The sequence below is a fragment of the Quercus lobata genome, chromosome 7 (genome assembly GCF_001633185.2).
Source record: "Quercus lobata isolate SW786 chromosome 7, ValleyOak3.0 Primary Assembly, whole genome shotgun sequence".
Lineage (NCBI taxonomy): Eukaryota > Viridiplantae > Streptophyta > Magnoliopsida > Fagales > Fagaceae > Quercus > Quercus lobata.
In genome coordinates, this window is record NC_044910.1 from 16,420,630 (window position 1) to 16,440,708 (window position 20,079).

Genomic DNA, 20,079 nt, shown 5'->3' on the forward strand with positions numbered 1-20,079 from the left:
TCTTCTATTTTTTTAGGTAAAGGTTAATAATTTATATCTATTATAATTTAGAAATATATATTTTTATTTTTCAAACAAATAAAAATGATAAACTTTAAAGATAAGCAATAATTGTATTTTTATTTTATCTATATAATTTTTGTTTTGAGAATCTAATTGATAAGTGGATAAAGTAATTTAAAAATCAATAGGGGAATATTTTAGTGGGAGTTAAAATTATATTTTTACTGTATTATCTTTTAATTTTGTCTCTATTTAAATATAAGAGTATAAAGATATTTTTGAAAAAAATAAAAGAGAATTTCAAACAAGAAAATTTCCTTAAATAATTGTATAAAAAAAAGACGGTACCGATGCATTCAATCATTCCAAAGAGTCAAGACTCCAAGCGGCTCTCCTTATTTATAAGCTGTCTCTTTCATCATTCTTTATCATCTATTGTAAGCAGTGTTATATAACCCTTCTCTCTCTCTCTCTCTCTCTCTCCCTCTCTCTCTCACATAGATAATATATATGGAACCTCACAGCTTGAGACTTGTTATGTATGGGCTTGCAGTAGTAGTAGTAGCCTCAGCGATATTGTTGCTTCAAAATCCAGTGGTGGCTTCAACTCATGAGTGTGATTTTGGGGGTATCTTCAACTTTGGAGACTCGAATTCTGACACAGGAGGTTTATCAGCAGCATTTGGACAAGCCCAATCTCCACACGGAGAGTCCTTCTTCCATGCCCCTGCTGGTCGCTATTGTGATGGCCGTCTCGTCGTTGATTTTATAGGTACTCTTCTTCTTCTTCTTCGTCTTTTTAATCTTTAATTAGCACTATTTGATGCTTTGCATTATAGCATTGGCTACATAGATGAAAATAGACTAAATACCTCTTTTTTTTTTGAGAAGTACTACTTGTGTAGAAAGTAAAAAACACTTCTCATTTATTTATTTTCTTGTTGTCCCAATTCACTCAAAGTGAAAAATTATTGGATTCAAATCCAATATATTTCTTAGGGTAATTTACCAAATTGCCTTAAATTTTAATCATTCTTTAATGGTTTAATGATTTAAATTCTGTTAATCATTAAAGGTTTAGATTCTGTTATATTAGCATTCCACTGATAATATTTTTAGTTGTTTTATTTGTAATATTATTTTATTATTTTAAAAATATTATAAGTAGAATATTGATATAGTAAAATTTATACTATTAAATTATTAAAAAATAATTAGAATTTAAAAAAATTTATTAATAAAATATTCTAGAAAATTGAGGTTATCTGTATACAAAATTATTAGGACTTAGAAAAAGGGAAAAAGTGCCAAAGATGGACAAATTATACTAAAAAAAGAAAGAAACACCACGCTGCTTTGACAGTGTACACCACGTGAAGCGGATATTTGTCCGCATTCTCGATCTTTTTTTTTTTTTTGATATAAAAGATAGATCGATATCTTTTCTTTATTATTTGTATTCTTGCTAAATTACTATTTGTCCGCATTCTGATTAGTTTATCTATAAAATTCTTTTAATTTATACATGAACCGACACTCCGTATACTAAAAAAAAAAAAACCCCACCGCCAAGCCCCATCTTTCAAAGATATTATTTCAATAATATATTACAAACCCAAAAAAAAAAAAATATATATATATATATATATATATTATGTCCACAACATTTTCAAACACTTTTATGATAAATCTTAAGTGCTTGTGGAGGGAAAGAGTTGAGGTTCAAGTCTCTGTGAGAGAGTTTCACACACACACACACACATATATATATATATATATATATTTGAGAGAGAATTTCAGTCTATGACGTCCGTTCCTGATGATAACTCTTTATCATCAGACCAAGACACTAATCAGTTTTTTGTGTAAGCGGGGATTGAACCCCAGATCTCTTATTTAACCATCAGAGATTTTACCAGTTGAGATAGCTGGAACATACCACACACACACACACACACACACACACATATATATATATTTATATTAAGTTAGAGTAGAATTTCTATCTTGTATAAAAATAATAATAATAAATTTTAAGTTACAAATTGTTATTGACGGACTACTGGTAGGCTAAAATGTAATTTTAGTAATTGTTTTAATTTAGAACTAATAATAATTTACTATTTATGATTTGTTGTGAAAATTTTATAGATGTAGTACTTAAAAATAAAATCCAATAGTACAAGAGAAGAATAATGGTGCAACCACAAACTTTTTTTGTAATATTTTTACAAATTGTTGAGGTAGAAAATTCTTTTAGGTTAGGCCTAATATTTACATAATTTTTTTACTTACCAATAATCAATCATCACATTAAATGTGCATTTTTTATTATAAGAGAATGATAACATTGATCTAGTTTATGCTAAAATACTAAACTTCACCTTTATCAAATGCAAAATACATTCTAAATTTTAAATTAAAAAAAAAAAAAAAAAAAACAGGTAGTGTTCATTACACAAAGCTTGTTGCACACACCTTTACCCACGCCCGCAACTTGATGGTATAGTTGTTGACCCGCTCCACCACTATACCATCCCACCTAACAAGCAGGTGGTAACTTTTTATAATATACCTTGTAAATTTTAAAATTGAGTAACCAACAAAATCACCTTAAGTTGTTATCTGATTATTTATTTTCATTATTTTTGGAGAAAAGCTATCATCAGATTTTCAATGTGTGAAAAACTATAAATTGAGCGATTAATTTTTTAAATTAACTTTGAATTGCTTTTTTATTTTTAGAATCATTTAATTTAGAATTACAAATAATTCATTATATGCATGCGAATAATAATTTTTAAATTTAAGATTATTCCCATCAAAGATCCAAATAATTTCTCTCCCAAATACTTTGAATTGCTTAAACCCCTAAACACTTAAATTTAGAAATCCTTACGATGTTGAATATCTCAAATTTAAAGGAAATTAATAATGATAGGAGTAATTTGTAACTTTAAATGAAATTAGAAGGTCAGTTGCTTAAATTTAAATTGAAAGAAGCATATTATAAACCAGGTAATTATTAGAGGGAGATTTGCTGCAAGTGCACATATGAGTGTTGAGTAATTTTAGTTTTATATTTCTTTATGTGACAATAGTTTTACCATGTGAACCATTTTGTGTGTCCGTTTTTGTTTTTTTTTTTTTTTTGGAGAGAGAGAGAGAGTTTCAACCTATGGCGTTGGGGATTGAATCCTAGATCTCTTATACAACCATCAGAGACTTTACCGGTTGAGCTAATTGAAACCCACTATTTTTTCTTCTTTAACTGTAATGATATATGTCGGATATTTTAATACTAAAAATAATATCACCTAATCATTGAGACAGATTGAACGGAATGACGGAAAGTGTAATGCTTTTATTAGTTGAAGAAAAAAAAAATTTTAAAAAATTTAAGGGTAAAAATAATATTTTGATCCTTTTAACAAAGTAAAATCCTATAACTTCAAAAGGAAAAAAGATTCAACTTATATTAAAATTCAAACACAATTTTGTTCCACTTCAATGGTTTGAGGTCTAATTTGTTAAGATTTTGAAATTTTAGGGTTTAATTTGTTATTTTCAAAACTATAAGATCTAATTTATTACTTTTTGAAACTTTAGAATTTAATTTGTTACACTTTTTTTTTTTTTTTGATAGGGTTACACCCTTAAACTATATAAGATTTAAAATGTAATTTTCTCAATTATCAAAATTTTTTTATAACGTTTACTTATTTGATTGGGGTATTTCAGCTGAGAGCCTAGGATTACCATATTTGAATGCTTACCTTGATGCTGTTGGATCCAAGTTCACTCATGGGGCCAACTTTGCTACGGCTGGATCCACCATTAGACCCCAAAATACAACTCTTCATCAAAGTGGTTTTAGTCCTATCTCTTTGAATGTTCAGTGGTATCAATTCAATGACTTCCATCGTAGAACCCAAATTTTTCGTCAAAAAGGTAATAGCTTCACATTTAGGTTCAATTTTACGTGCTTTACTAATAATAAAATCAATGGCATTCTTATTATGAATCTTTTGGATGATGCCTTGTCTAGAACGCATTTTCCAGGAATTATTGCCCAAGCCAGAATTGTTTTCTCGTGCTTTATATACGTTCGATATTGGTCAGAATGATTTGACAGCAGGCTATTTCCTTAACATGTCTACCGATCAAGTTAGAGCATCTGTTCCTGATATTTTGGCTCAGTTTAAAGATATCTTACAGGTATGTGAATAATCTATATCTATATATATTTAAAAACTAAATTTTAACATTTATTATTACTACGCTTCTGTTGAGTCACATCATTTACTTATTTTTTATTTTTGGAGAAATTACATTTTATCACCCTAAACTATACAACATATTACACTTTGTACTCTAAACTATTCGAATGCATGTTTTGCACCCTAAACTTGACTCTTGTTATACTTTGCACCCTAACCTAAAATTTACTGTTATATTGGATGAAAATTTATAACATGTGACTTGCATGTGAATTTTACTTAGATGGCACCAAGTTAAAAGACAAAACACCCTCTTTCCAATCAATTAAAAACAAAATACTATTTCTATAAATTTTTTACCCAGCTCTCTCACTCTCTTGCTTTTCCCAAATCCTGTTGAACGTGTAACCCTAAATCCACAAAACAAAATCATCCTTAAGATTTATCAAAGTAGTAGCTCCATTACATTAAACTTTAACAAACCGATAATGCCATTTTTATGTGATTAATTAAAGAGTGAGAGGAGAGTATAAAATCCATCAACGTAGAGGCTCTAAATTCACCGAATAATAATACCTTGTGCTTCAAATTGAAATTTAGGACAAATCTAAAAAGGACGATATTCACAATGCCTAGCTAATCCAATCCGTAGTTGACCAATTGATTTCCCCACTCACGATCACTAGAATTTGCCTTTACCACATTGTTTCTTTACGATGACAAAAAAGAGCATTCCTATAATCTATGTTTAGGTTTTGCCTATTGCATTTATGTTCTAATTGATTTCTCATATGACTTATCGGTGCCCATTATGATTTTTCTGTGATTCAATCCAACAATGGTGGTGCCGTTGATGATTTTGTCTTGAGGATTTAGGGTTACATGTTCAGTAGGATTTGGGGAGAGGAGCTACTGATTCAAGAGAGAGAGAGAGAGAGAGAGAGAGAGAGAGAGATTGGTAAAAAAAAATAACTAAAGAGGCTTTTGTTTTTATTTGATTGAGAAAAGTTTGTTTTTGTCTTTTAACTTTGTGCCAGCTAAGCAAGTTTTATGTGCAAGTCACATGTTATAAATTTCCATCTAACATAACAGTAAATTTAATGTCGGGTTGCAAAGTATAGCAAGGGTCATAGTTTAGGATGCAAAACATATATTTGAATAGTTTATGGTGCAAAGTGTAAACTAGAGTATAGTTTAGGGCGGTAAAATGTAATTTTTCTTTTATTTTTTATTTTCTCTTTTTAAACTTCTCCCAATTCTTTAAAAAAAAAAAAAAAAAAAAAAAAAAAACTATTCTTCTCTCTATTAGTTCATGAGTAATGCTATAGATACAAATTATTTTATAACATTTTTACATACTGCAGATGTGACGAATTCTTACTAGTTCTAATATGGGTCCATCATTAACATCGCATTTTTACTTACAATAACTATTTGGAAAATGCTAAAACCACATTAGCAGTTTGTAAAAATGTTGTAAAATAGTTTATGTCTGTAGCATTGCTTTTAGTTCACACCTATTGTTACACTTCTTCCAACTTTTCTCCTCCCTTTTTACCTCTTTATCTCTCCACTACTTTATACGTTACCGTTACACTTTCTTCATCCTTTTATCTTTTTTATATTTTGAATCTTCTTATCTCTATTTTATTATGTATAAATTTGATATCATTTCTCTCATTCAATCTATTTTTTTTCCCACACAAAAATATGAGTACTCACTCTCTCTCTCTCTCCTTTCTTTTGGACGATTTTAGTTCTTCCTTATAACTCTAATTAAGGTTAATGGGGTTTTTTATTATTATTTTTTTTAATGTATTTTAGTATTTTGTGTGTGTGTTTTTATTTATTTATTTTTTTTCATTTCCCATCAGAAAAGTCTTCTCTTTCCCTTTTATAACTTTGATTGAATTTTGGTTTTGGTTAATACTTAGATTTTTTTGGAAATAAGAATTTGAGATCATATCAAAACATAATTTACATGGCTATGAATTTGAATATTCCTACCAATTTTTTGAGTAATAAATTATTATAAAGTCTATTTTTTATTCCTTTGGTTTCATTTTAATTTTGGTTCAAACGACATTGTAATTTTGTGATGAGTTTTGATTATTATTTTTATAATTTCATTATTCCTTAAGAAATGAGAAATTTGAATAATAAATTTGAAATTTATAAATTTTAGTTGTATATTAGACAAATATAAACACACTACAATAGAAGTTAGAAGAATATGGTTCACCTTAAAAAAATATTGATAAAAAAATGATATATTTATAGAGATAAAAAGATAAAAAATACTTGTAGAAATCTTTAAAAAAAAAAAAAAAAAAAAGACAATGTTCATAATGTGTAGAATGAGAGAGATAATAACAAATTTGAATCTTATACAAAAAACACATTTGGAAATTGTTCATTTTAAAATAAGGGAGTGTTGCATTGCATGGTTAACTTAGTTCATAAAACTTGGCACCAAAAGGGTTATATACGCACATGTGAGTCATAATTGAATATACAGAGCCAAGGGTATGTGGGAAGAGAATTTAAGTTGACCTCAAGGTCCAAGGCCTAAGCTATATACAACTAAACTCATGTATGTAATCTCCTTATTTTTAGTCACAATTTTTACCATTAGTATTTTATTTACTATCTTTAGCATCCTTTGTTATTAATTTTTTTGCAATTTTTACTTTGTTCGACTTTTCATTTTCTTCAACTATTGTCTTCTTAATTCAATCTTTCATCTCCTCCAATTATTGTTTTTAAAAAAATTTCATTTGATTCCCTGTATAGATTTTAAATTTTCTTATTTATATCTTTTTAAACTCTACAGTTTCACTTTGTTTAACCTTTCATCTACTTCTACCACTCCTCTTCCATCTTAATTTTTATATAAATTTCTTATTATTTCATTTCCACCCCTCTCCTCTATTCCTTCCAAGTTGTCCACACGACAAAATAGGTTAATATTCTCTCTCTCTCTCTCCCTCCAATTTTGTATCTTTATTGGTGGATTTTTTTTTTCAACCACTTATTTTTAGGATTCCAGTTGTAAGATATCTAATAATGAAATCGTCTCTGGAATTGAGATCTTATTCAAAGAAAAAAATATCAAATATCTAGAGTTTCTTTTTTGTATATTTTCTACTAATGGTTCTTTTTATTATTATTGATTTAATTGTCACATCACATTTGTTTCTCTTTTTGATAATTTGTATAGAATTTTATGCAAATTCAGGTATTTTGGTATTCCAATGCTTGATCACAAGTTTTTTTCTTTATCCCATTGGTTTGATTTGACTTGGGTTAATAATTAATTGTTTTGCAAGTTAGAATTTGATTTTTTTTTAGTGATCCATTTAAATGTTAAATTATGAGACTTTACTAAATTTTGTTTATTTTTTAATCTTTTTGGGTGAAAAAATTTGTAGTTTTTGTAGAGAAAGTATTTTTAATAGTTGTATCAGAAGTACTTTATAATACCACTTATTCAACGAAAAGCAAATGTTAGTAAAATGAAATAATCGGATGAATGACATATTTTAGCTTTTGCAATTATATTTTCATTATCATTTTACAACTATGCATATACAGAAACTTAATTCTAATTATATTTGGTTTAAGACATATTTTTAGAAATTTTTTATAGAAAAAGAAAAAAGAAAAACTGATTTTTTTGACAAATTTTTATATTTCTTATAAAAGTGGTATCGAAACTTTATTAAAATGATCATTTAACAAATTCCCCAATGATACATGTTAACAGGACTCTTTATATAATATTATAATAGTTTAAGATTTTGGAGAAGCCGTAATTTATGATAATGCAGCTTTTAAAGTACTTTTGGGTTTTTCTTGAACTAACAGTAAAAAAAATACATGGTTGCTATGCTAGTATATATATGGTCAAGGGGGAAGGTCATTCTGGATACATAATACGGCTCCGGTTGGTTGTTTGCCGTACATCTTGGATCGTCTGAAAATCACAGCCGCACAAGTGGACAAGGCTGGATGTGCAGCTCCTTTCAATGATGTTGCTCAATATTTCAATCGTAAATTAAAAGAAGTTGTGGTCCAACTTCGAAAGGATCTTCCACTGGCTGCAATCACCTATGTTGATGTTTACTCGGTGAAGTACTCTCTCATGAGTCAAGCACGGAAACATGGTAAGCCCTCCATATATCCCATAAATGATACGAGCTTTCTCAATTCTTTTTGGCTTATTGTACTTGTGTTCAACAAGAGGCCTCATATACTATTAGGAATTTTTAACATACATACCTTGTGAGTTAAAATAAGGAGTGGCAAGTACATGAATCAAAATTGAAAAAAATCTAATATCACATCTTTTTCTGTCACAATCTTGCCACAACTCTGATGTAGCAGGCTGTGAGCGATGGACAAAAATTGTTGAATCTATGAGAAAGTGATGAAACAATTCCCAAATTATGAGGAATTTCCGTTATTGAATTAGATTAGCCAACTGATTACAGGAAGGGTCAAAGGGCCTAGAGTAAAAGCAAGGCCTTAATGAATAGACCCTCTCAAATACCTCAAAATTTTCTTTGTAGCTTGTAGATGAGTATTAGTGGGAGAGCTCATAAACTAACAAGCCTGTCGGACAAGAAAGGATAGATTTGGCCTAGTGAAAGTGAGATATTGGAAAGCCCTTACCAACATTTTGTATTGAATAGGATCAGGTAATAGGGAACTATCATTGGGCCACAAATGAGTATTAGGAGAGCATGGGGTGTTGCATGGTTTACAATCAGTCATATGGAACTTGGTAAGAAGATCTAAAGTGTACTTAGATTGATGAACAAACAGCCCAAAGGGAGTATATTCAATTTGGAGTCCCAAGAAGTAATGAAGCTCACCTAGATCCTTAAGATCAAATTCTTGATTAAGCTAATGGATAAGAGAAGCAGTAAAGAGAGGATGATTACCAATAACAATAATGTCATCCACTTAGAGCAAAAGAAAAACCAAATGACCATCATGCTTGCAGATAAAGAGGTTACCATCAACACCAGAAGCAAGAAACCCAACATGAAGTAACTAAGTGGTAAATATTTCAAACCAGGCCCTATGTGTCTGTTTTAAACCATATAGGGCCTTATGCAGCAGACACATGAGTGGGACAAGAGGGATCAACATAGCTTTGAGACTATTCTATGTAGACTTCTTTTAAGTTTTCCACGAAGGAATGCATTGCTAACATCAAGTTGCTTGAGATCCCAACCCTAGTTCACAACTATGGCAAGAAGTAATCTAACTTTTGCAAATTTTATCACTGGACTAAAGGTCTCTTTATAGTCCAAATCATATTGTTGAAGATAGCCTCTAGCCACTAACCGAACCTTGTACCTAGTTATAGTGCCATCATTAGTTATAGTGCCATCACTATTCTTTTTGAGCTTGAAAACCCACTTGCAACTAATAATATTCTTATCCAAAGGAGCTGGGACAAGAGACCATGTTTATTGGTTTTTTAGAGATTGAAACTTGGTATCCATAGCATCTACCCATTGAGGGTATTTAGCAGCAACAACATAAGTAGGGGGCTCTTGGTAAGTGTAATCAGTAAGAACTCTGAAAACTTTAGGCTTATGAATACCATGTTTTGATCTTGTTACAATAGGATGAGAATTAGGAGAACAAGGAATAGAAGTAGGTGGAATACAATTAAATGACTTGGAAGAAGTAGGAATAGAACAAGATTCAGAAATGGGAACAGGTGAGATGGAAGGTGGATCAGGAACACGTGAAATAGAAGATGACAAGAGAGATAAAGGAATGAGATCATCATGAACTGGTGAAACAGAAGAAGAGATGGAATTAAGGAAAGGAGCAACAGTGGAACTAGGGGAAGATGCAACAGAAAACCAATCACAAGTAGTATGAGACAGAAAATGAAATTTGAGAGTTTGTGAGATTAGGATTATTAGCAAATGAGAAGAACCATTAAAAAAAATTCATGTGACAAGCTTTGGTGAATGGAGCAAATGGTGGAGTGTAGTATGTGCCCCATGTGACACATGATTTTGATTTCAAGGACTGTTACTTTACCTTTACTTTTTTTCTTGTCAGTTTTTTTTTCCCTCTCGGGTAAGTAATATTTCATGCATTTGGGACTTGGGAGTGCTCTTTTAGAGTCGGTGGTGCACTCTATTTAGTTTTGATTTATGACTTCGTGTTTGGTGTTTTTTTTTTTTTTTTTTTTTTTGGGATGTCGAAGACTTGATTTGGTTCAACAAAAAAAGCGATACTAATTACTGCATACATTATCATAAATGTGGGTTTCAGTTAGGTTTTTTTTTTTTTTTTTTTTTTTTTTTTTTTTTTTTATGGGAATACTCTGCTTTCCTTTATTAATTACTAAAATAGTGGATTACATCCTGAGCACACGCGTGCTCAATTTGGCTAGGAGTTTCCTCCAACCACACCACAAAATCCCAATACGTCTTGCAAATTGGGCTAGCATATGGGCCGGCTTATTGCCCTACCTTTTTACATGAGCAAAAGAAATAGAACGAAAATTCTGGGTTAACAGTAGAATGCTAGTGACAATAGTTTCAATGCAGGTGGGGGCCTCCGTGGTTCCTACAAGCATCTGGAAAAGACCTAAAGAATCAGTTTCACATACAACCTCCCTAAATCCCATCTCCCACGTGAATTGGACCACTACCTCCATTGATTTTGCTTCAGCTTCCAAAGTGGCCAATGGTGCTGGAATCCTCTTACTCATTGCAACCAGCACATTACCTTCCTAGTCACGTACAACCATCCCCATTCCTGTGGCACTTAGCTCCTTTAGCACCGCAGCATCCACGTTCACCTTGTAGAAAGGGTGGTCAGGCGGGTGCCATTTCACTACCTCCGTTGGTCTGGGAACGGGTACTTCCTCTGTTACAGCATGGTATTCTTGCATTAAGGCTAAAGCCCGTTGGACAATGGCTTTTCCGGATCTACCAGTTCCTCCATGCCGGGCGGAATTTCTGTTTTTCCATATCTCCCAACACAGTGTCATAGTAGTCTCCAAGAGCCCCGAATTAGGTACTTTGCTTTTCATAATCTGCCCCACCACATCCATGAAACTCCACCATGGTTCAATGTAAAAAGGGAGAACTAGTTTGCTATTTCCCCATATATCTTTGGCTTTCTCACAAAACCAAAACATATGGCAATTAGTTTCAGGTTCCTTTCCACATTCACTGCAAAGATCATCCTTTGTTATCATTCTTCTCTTTAGATTCACTTTATTGGCAAGGATATCTCTGCAAGCCCTCCAGGCAAAATTTCTAATCTTATTTGGAGTTTTCATGCTCCAAACCCGTCTCCAGATTTGCTTCACCTCGGTGTTATCCAAGCTCGCCCCTTCCCTGTCCTGTCTACTATCCTCCATTATTAAATGGTAGGCACTGCGAACTGTAAATCTGCCCTTCGCTGTGCAAGCCCAAACTAGCTTATCCGAAGGAAGCCTTGTGCTAAGAGGGATGCCTAGCACCATATTTGCCTCATGAGGCCAGAAAATTTGTCTCACCAGAGGAACATTCCACTCCTTTCTCTCATGATCAATGAGTTCATAGACTTTGGCATTTGCCTCAATTGAGTTTTTTGGAGAAACTACCTTATATAAAGATGGTGAAGGCAGCCACTTTTCAGACCATATCTTGATGCTGTGCCCATCTCCTACTCTCCAACACATCCCCTTATTCACCACTTCCTGTGCTGACATTATGCTTCTCCATGCGAAAGAGGGATTGTGGCCAAGCTTAGCTTGGCTGAAATTACTGTCCGGGAAATACTTAGCTTTAAACACCCGAGCAAACAGAGAGTGTGGATTTGTCTGGAGTCTCCACCCTTGCTTTGCTAGTAGTGCTTTGTTGAAACCCTTCATATCACGGAACCCCATTCCCCCTTTCTCTTTTGGTTGACACAACTTTTCCCAACTCATTTACGCAACCCTTTTCTCCTCCTTCTTCTGCCCCCACCAGAACTGGCTAACCATGCTAGTTAACTCATCACAAATTGCATTTAGGAGCTTGAAACAGCTCATTGTGTAGGTAGGGACCGCTTGTGCCACTACCTTAATGAGAACTTCTTTGCCCGCTGTTGAGAGCAACTTCTCCTTCCAGCCAGCCAGCTTCTTGGCCACCTTTGCTTTTAATTGTGCAAAAGTATTGGTTTTGGATCTACCAATTAAGGAAGGTAGACCTAGATAAGTTTCATGTTGTTTGATCACTTGAGCACGGAACATATTTTTAATTGCTTCCTGGTCTTCCATGGGAGTGTTTCGGCTGAAATAAAGGGCTGTTTTTTCCTTATTCAACTGCTGACCCGAAGAGTCTTCATACACCTTCAAAATTCTAAGAATCTCAGTACTTTCCACCACAGTTGCTCGGCTAAAAATTAGGTCGTCGTCTGCGAAAAATAGATGCGAAACTTTTGGTCCTCCTCCTACATGCTGAAACACCTCGCAGTTTCTTATTTTGCATAGATTGGTGAAGCATTGCAGACACACAGTAGAAAAAGATAGGGTGAGAGTGGATCCCCCTGCCTTAAACCTCTTGAAGGTATAATCCGCCCCATTGGTGTACCGTTAATGCGGACTGCATAAGTAACTGTGTTTATGCATCTCATAATCAGTCCAACCCAACTTTCTGCAAAACCCATTTTCGCATGATCTGCTCCAAACATCTCCATTCAACCCTGTCATAGGCCTTGCTCATGTCGAGCTTCAAAGCCATTTCCCCTTCTTTGCCATTTCTTTTTTGACTGATATGGAACATAGTCTCCGATGCTACCAGCACATTGTCTGTGATGAGACGTTCTGCAACAAAGCGCTCTGATTCTCGTAGACCAGGGTTGGCAATACCTGTTTCAGCCTATTTGCAATAGTCTTGGAAGCAATTTTGTAAGCTACATTACACAGACTTATTGGACGGTATTCAGTCACTAGTTTGGGGTCTTTCACTTTTGGAATTAAAACAATATGGGTTTCTTTGAAATTCAGGGAGGTAATTCCTAAATTCAAAAAATCCAATACAGTTTAAGAGACAACAGCACTTACAGTGGGCCAGAATTTCTGATAGAAAAGAGGCGGCATCCCATCTGGCCTCGGAGCAGTGGTTGCAAACATCTGCTTCAGGGCTTTCTCAACTTCCTCCGCCAGGAAATCCCGTGTCAATAGAAAATTGGTCTGATCAGAGACTTTTCTGTGAATGGCACTGATAAGTTCCTCTTTTACCTCTGGGTTTGAGGTTGAGAAAAGCTTCTTGAAATAACCCACAAAGGTGCTTCCAATATCCTCTATTTCATCCCTCCAGACCCCTGTGTCATCCATAACTCCTAGGATAGTATTCCGTTGGAATCTACCCGAGGCCTTTGTATGAAAGAAAGACGTGTTCTTGTCTCCCGACTTAAGCCAATTTATCCGACTTCTCTGCTGCCACATTGTCTCTTCCATATCAAGGAGTTTATTCAGCTCATCCCTTGTATTTTGAAGGTCTGCCATTACTGTGACGGACCCTTTTTGGCTTTCTAGGCTCTCTAGCCTATTCTGAAGAGCAGCTATTTGTTTACCCACATGACCAAAGCAAGTTTTATTCCATACCGTCAGTGCTAAACGGCATTCTTCCAGACATCGAGAGAGGGTAGATGTAGACCCATTGCATTCACCCTTTTCCCAAGCACGCATTACCACCCTAGCACATGATTCCTCCTTAATCCACATTTCTTCGAAATGAAAGATTTTAGGACTTCGTTGCTTTGGCTTTCAGTTTAGTACCTCCTTCAGCAGTAAAATGCAATGATCAGAGCTTGAATTAGCCTTGTGGTGTAATTGAAAGCCTAGGAAACGCCTAGACCATCTAACCGAGACCAGGGCTCTGTCTAAACGTTCCCGAATCCATCCTCGATTGCCAAATTTTCTACTCCAAGTAAAGTCCTGCCCTATGTACCCCAAATCACGGAGCTGACAAGTGTTGCTTCACAGAAAATTGCCATCTGACTTGTAGGACGCCTACTTCCCCCTTCCTTCTCTCCATCGTGCATCAGCTCATTAAAGTCTCCCACATAGACCCATGGTAAGGAATTGCCACTGGATAAGCGTTTAAGAAGTTGCCATGACTTAATTCTCTTGCTTGTTTCCGGGTTGCCGTAGAAGCCCGTAAACCTCCACTCTTCTGAATCGCCCCCTGGTTTGATTATGGCATCAATGTGGCTTTCCGAAGTGGATTGTACATCAACAATCAACGATGGTTTCCAGAGAAGTGCTAAACCTTCACTCCGTCTGACACTAGACACCACTAGACCTTGGGAACGCTTAACCTGCTCCTTAACTTCCTCCATTTCTGAAACAAAAAGCTTAGTTTCAATTAAAAAAATTAAAATGGGATCTTTAGAAGTCACTACCTTCTCAAGAGCACGAACTGTTCGGCGGTTCCCAAGCCCCCGACAGTTCCAGACGAGCGAACTCATTGCTTCCAACGGAGTTGACCTGCAGCCTCCGCCGATCCCATATGCTTAGCCATGAGCTGACCCATCTCCACCACCTCTCCTTCGAACTTGCTTCTTTTCTCAGATATGGCATTCTCATCAAGCTCTTGTAACACCCTTGATTTTTTCCTTTTACCTCCAATCTCAACCAGTGCTTTGATTTCTCCCTCACCTTGCAGCCCAACTCGAGGAATTCGTTTCCATGTGCCCAGATTTTCTTCGATTTGTGGTCTCGTGGTGTGAATCTCCGTTGCTCTCGCTGGGTATGTTTTCTCCTTACCCACTCCTCCATCGGAATAATATTCTTTTATCTGGGAGTGTCCTAAGTCCGTAGCTCCTTTTGTGGGATTTTTGTTACATACCTGGGCCGAGTGATCTACTCTCAATAAGCTCCCGTTCCCATCAATTGTAGGCTTATTATTCTGGGCCTCACTAATATGAGCTGAAGCCTTTTGATGGCAAACGTATGGGCCGGTATGTGATGAGCCCATTCCCTTAGTTGTTTGAGCCTTTTCTCTCGATTGTGGGCCTTGATACGCGGGCTGTGTGTTTGCATTGGTTGGGTTAAACTCCTTCAATCCCTTAGATTGCGTTTGCCATTTTGAACTTCCCTTCTCTTCCCCCTTAAAGATGTCAACAGCATTTATGGCCTGATCTAACTCCCTTAATTGCTCCTCAAATCTCTCAGATCCCGAGAAAGTTGGCATCAAATCTTCTATTACCATATTTGAAACGGATGGTGGTTCCATTGGTGGCGTCGCAGCCGCTCCACCGGCTGGAAAGTGTTTCGTAAACTGAGTGCCCTGGTTCAGTTTTGTACGCTAGTGATTACCTGGTTGCTCCTTCCTTCTATCCTTCGCCGTCCCCGGTGTCCTGCGCTTTAGCGCCTTCGCCACCTGCGGTCTTTGCAACCGGTCTGAATCGGCTCTCAACCAGGGCCCAAATTGTTTGTCTTCCGTCCCTAAAGACTCTTTGCTACTGATCCAGAAAGGGCAATCCCTATCCTCATGCTCTAGGAGTCCACACCAGTAGCAGAAAATGGGTAGCCTCTCATATCGAAAATCCACCCAACTCGCCTTTCCACCCCCCATTCGCACTGTCCGTCCTTTGCATAGTGGCTAGGTTTCAGTTAGTTCAATTGGTAAAATTTTGTCATTGAATAAGAAATTTAAAGTTTGAACCTTGTTTACACCAAAAATTAATTTGTGTCTTAATCTAATGATAAAAGCAATCATTATAAAATGAATGTTATAAGTTGAAATTCTATCATATCTAAAAAAAATAACTACTATATTCAATATATATATATGCACGGATTGAATAATAAATGATAGGAAAAAATGCTCATAGGCCCCCTAAACTTTAAGCTAGTGGACATAACACCCCCCCTAAACTTTTATTTCAGCCAATTTGCTCCATAAACTTTACGTGACTGTTAAATCAACACCTCTATTAATATCCATTAAAATCACAAATGAAATGCTCACATGCATCTCACGTGAACTTCAAAAATACCAAATTAGCAAGGGCTGAAACAATTGAGAGGAGAGAGAAACCAAGGGTTCAGTTGAGACTTAAGAGAGATGATCTAACAAAAAGAATCGTCATCGCCGACTGCCTCGCCGTAAAAAAGCCACCGTTGTTACCGTCATTGTATAGCTGCTGGTATGCCTTTTTATTTTTTGCACTCTATTTTCCAATCCTCCACGACTTGTGAGAAAGGGAGACAATGCAAGTGCATTTATTCTGGTTTTGGTGGCAGCTAGCCGACAACGGTGTTTCTTTTGGTTTGATCATCTCTCTCAACCTGTTTAGTTTACCAACGAATTTAAAATTTCCTATGAGATGCACGTGAGCATTTTGTTTGTGATTTTAACGGAAGATTAACAAAAGTGTTGATTTGACAATTGTATAAAGTTTATGGAGTAAATTGGTTGAAATAAAAGTTTAGGAGTGTTCTGACCACTAATTTAAAGTTTAGGGGGTGTATGAACATTTTTCCCTAAATGATATATAAATAAAATAAATAAATAATACACTACTAATAAAATCTTTATACTTGTGATGAGGATTGAGGGGATGAGGTTACGTAACACTTTAAATAAGAGGAAAGAAAAGTATCAATTGACATTAATTACATTTTTTTGATGGCAAGGTTAAAAATGGCATAGAGTATTTTTTAGGGAAAAGTGGAATAGAGTAGGTAGTGTACAATCTTCCCAAAAAAAAAAAAGAAAAAAAAGTAGGCAGTGTAATTTTTAATACATTTAGTAATGAAGTTTTAGTAGGAGCAATTATTCTTTTCATTTAATAAGTTTAACAAAGGCAAAATAAGCCACATGTTAAAAGAACAATGAGAAATGTACTAATGTCTACATTAAGTAATATGATTAATTACAGCGTGTAATTCTTAACGTTTATTATAATACTACAATTACATATATTTTCTGTTCTGCACAACTTTTCGAGGAAAGTAAGTTCATAATTTTCAAAGAATTAAACTTAGTGAAGTATATATATATATATATATATATATATTTTTTTTTTTTAGAGAGTTTGAACCTATGACGTTTTCGAGAAAAGTTCATAATTTTCAAAGAATTAAACTTAGTGAAACTTGTATATAATTTTTTTTTTTTTTGAAAGTGTTTCAACTTATGGTGTTCGTTCCTGATGATAGCTCTTTTTCATCAGACCAGGACACCAATCAGTTTTTGGTGTAGGCTATATAACCATCAGAGATTTTACCAGTTGAGCTAACTGGAACCCACACAAGCTTGTATATAATTTAAATTATTATACATACAATGTTAAAAACTTTACAATTTTATAATTATATCCTTGAAAGTCAAATCAATGAAACTTTATTCAATTATTGCTTGAAATTTGATATAACTTCAAATGGAAAAAAGTTTACCTACAAACTGATTTAAAGAAAAATTCTTCGAATCCACTAGATAACAATTGATAAAACCATTTACAAGTACTTTTAGTTACATGACTTACTGAATTAGTCATGTAATTTGTTTAGATAATATAGGTAGATGATTTTATAATGAATTGGAAATGATTTCTCTAAACCGGTTTAGAGAAAAACTTTGACTGCTTCAATTGGAAATCACATCAAACTTGAACTTTTTATTTTTTATTTTTATTTAGTATAAAAATCTTAATTTGTAACTACATGACCTGAAATTTCCAGGGTTTAAGGAATCGTTGAGAGCTTGTTGTGGCCATGGAGGCAAGTATAACTACAACATGCATATAGGATGCGGAGGAAAAATAAAGGTGCATGGCAAAGAAGTTTTAGTGGGGAAAGCGTGCGAAGATCCATCAGTTTGGATTAATTGGGATGGCGTCCACTACACTGAGGCAGCTAACAAATGGGTTTTTGATCAAATAGTTGGTGGTTCATTTTCTGATCCACCCATTCCATTGAAATTGGCCTGCCATAGGCATTAATTTAAGCCTATTGAATTGTGCACCCAACAAGTTTTATACAATTACAATCTCATTGTCCACTCATTCTTATGCTTTAAATTGGAGTTATTAGCACTGTTTGTTTCTTTAGTTTATATCTACCTTAATCCATTTCAAAATAGAACCATCAGCATTCACATCCGCAACTTCCATCCTATTCTATTTTACCATCTCAAAAATCTACTTTGTCAATTATACTATACCATTTTACAACATAACTAACATCCCAACTTTTATTTTCCTATTCTATTCATTAAAATAATATATATTACTCACTAAAATAATATAATATATAATTTTTGTGCTGCTGCTACTGTGATCTTTTGGAATTAAAATATATTATAATTTTTACAATTGTGCTACAGTGCCATCCTACATTTAGGATGACACTGTAGCACAATTGCAAAAAAATTTGCAATTTTCAGATTTTACAAGTCCGATTGCTGGGCTCTTTTTGTGCATTAATGCTAAATTTCCCCTACATTTCCCATTTACAATTGCCAATGGGAATGCTCTTAGATAGTTATTTTAGATTTTGAATAATTAGCGGGACTTATCATTCATGTCAAAGGATAGACTACCACGTCACTATAGAATACAAAATAATTTTCCTTCTCTTTTACTTTAATTATTATAAGTTTATAACAAGTATTCAAGTATTTTTTTACAAATATAATGCAAAAATATTTTATGTGTCTTTATACATTTAATTATAGAGTTGTGTATTTTTGTTTCATACGGCAAATGAAAGTTTTATTATAATAAGTACATATACTTATGATATTTGATGTAGTACATGTATCATACTCCTATTGATGCAGCCAACTAGATATTATTTTTTAAAGATGTCTTTAATATTTTTTGAAGCTGGTCAGTTTATCATTGTAATAGTCATGTTTTATACTATCAATTATAGAGTAAGTGTATTTTTGCTTCATATGGTAAATGAAAGTTTTATTATAATACGTAAATATACGCATGATATTTTGTATAGTACATGTATCATACACCTATTGACGCAGCCAACTAGATATGATTTTTTGAAGATGTCTTTAATATTTTTTGAAGCTGATCAGTTTATCATTGTGATAGTCAAGAGTGCCATTTATTTGGCAAAGCTTATTGCTGTGAGGTTCCACAAGATAAGGGAGTTGATTGTTACAAAAGACATTGTTCTTGAGAAGTTTCATACTTTCGAGAATGTAGATAATATGTTGACAACGCCGGTTCCATCAGATAAGTTCAAGCATTGCTTGGACTTGGTTAGTGTTTGTAGCTTGTAATAGCCCTTAGGAGCTATGGTGGTCAGGCTTGACCAATTCAAGCAAAGGTGGAAATTTGTTTTGTGGCAAGTATTTGTGGCTTGAATTGCAAGCCACCAAGCCCAATGTTGGTCAAGGCTTATTTGACAAAGGCGGAATAGTAATTGGAAACCTCTCTCTCTCTCTCTCTCTCTCTCTCTATATATATATATATGTTAGGATTAGTGCCCTAAAATCCTATTTAATGCCATGTATGACATTATGTTTTATGTAATAAACTTGTTTTATTATTATCTAAAATAATGGTAGCATGAATGTTTGGACATTATCATATAATCATTTAGATGCATAATATGTGATTTATGTGATTTAGTCATAGAAGATATAAATCACAAGTTCTTTGTAAACTCAAAATCTTAGTTTGTAGTCGGTGATGAAATTGGGCATTTCATTTGCGAAGACTATAACATATCAATTAAGATGATTTGTTTTGGTCATGGAAGTGGAGACTTCTAGTTGATATGTTAATATGTTTTAAGTGTATAAAACATATTGAATTGGACCACTGTGAGCTTTATTATTCTATTAACAACTGTTAAATGAATAATAAATCT

The 20,079-nt window shown here is 33.9% G+C and overlaps 1 protein-coding gene across 1 annotated transcript; it reads left to right on the forward strand.

Annotated features, from left to right (window-relative positions):
- Positions 1-382: 382 nt before the first annotated feature.
- On the forward strand, positions 383-18,293 carry LOC115951368 (GDSL esterase/lipase At3g26430-like). Its single transcript, XM_031068586.1, has 5 exons — positions 383-775; positions 3,745-3,954; positions 4,052-4,221; positions 8,119-8,389; positions 17,926-18,293. The coding sequence occupies exons 1-5, from the start codon at positions 514-516 to the stop codon at positions 18,183-18,185; spliced, it is 1,173 nt and encodes a 390-aa protein (XP_030924446.1). The 5' UTR covers positions 383-513; the 3' UTR covers positions 18,186-18,293.
- The last annotated feature ends 1,786 nt before the right edge of the window (positions 18,294-20,079 follow it).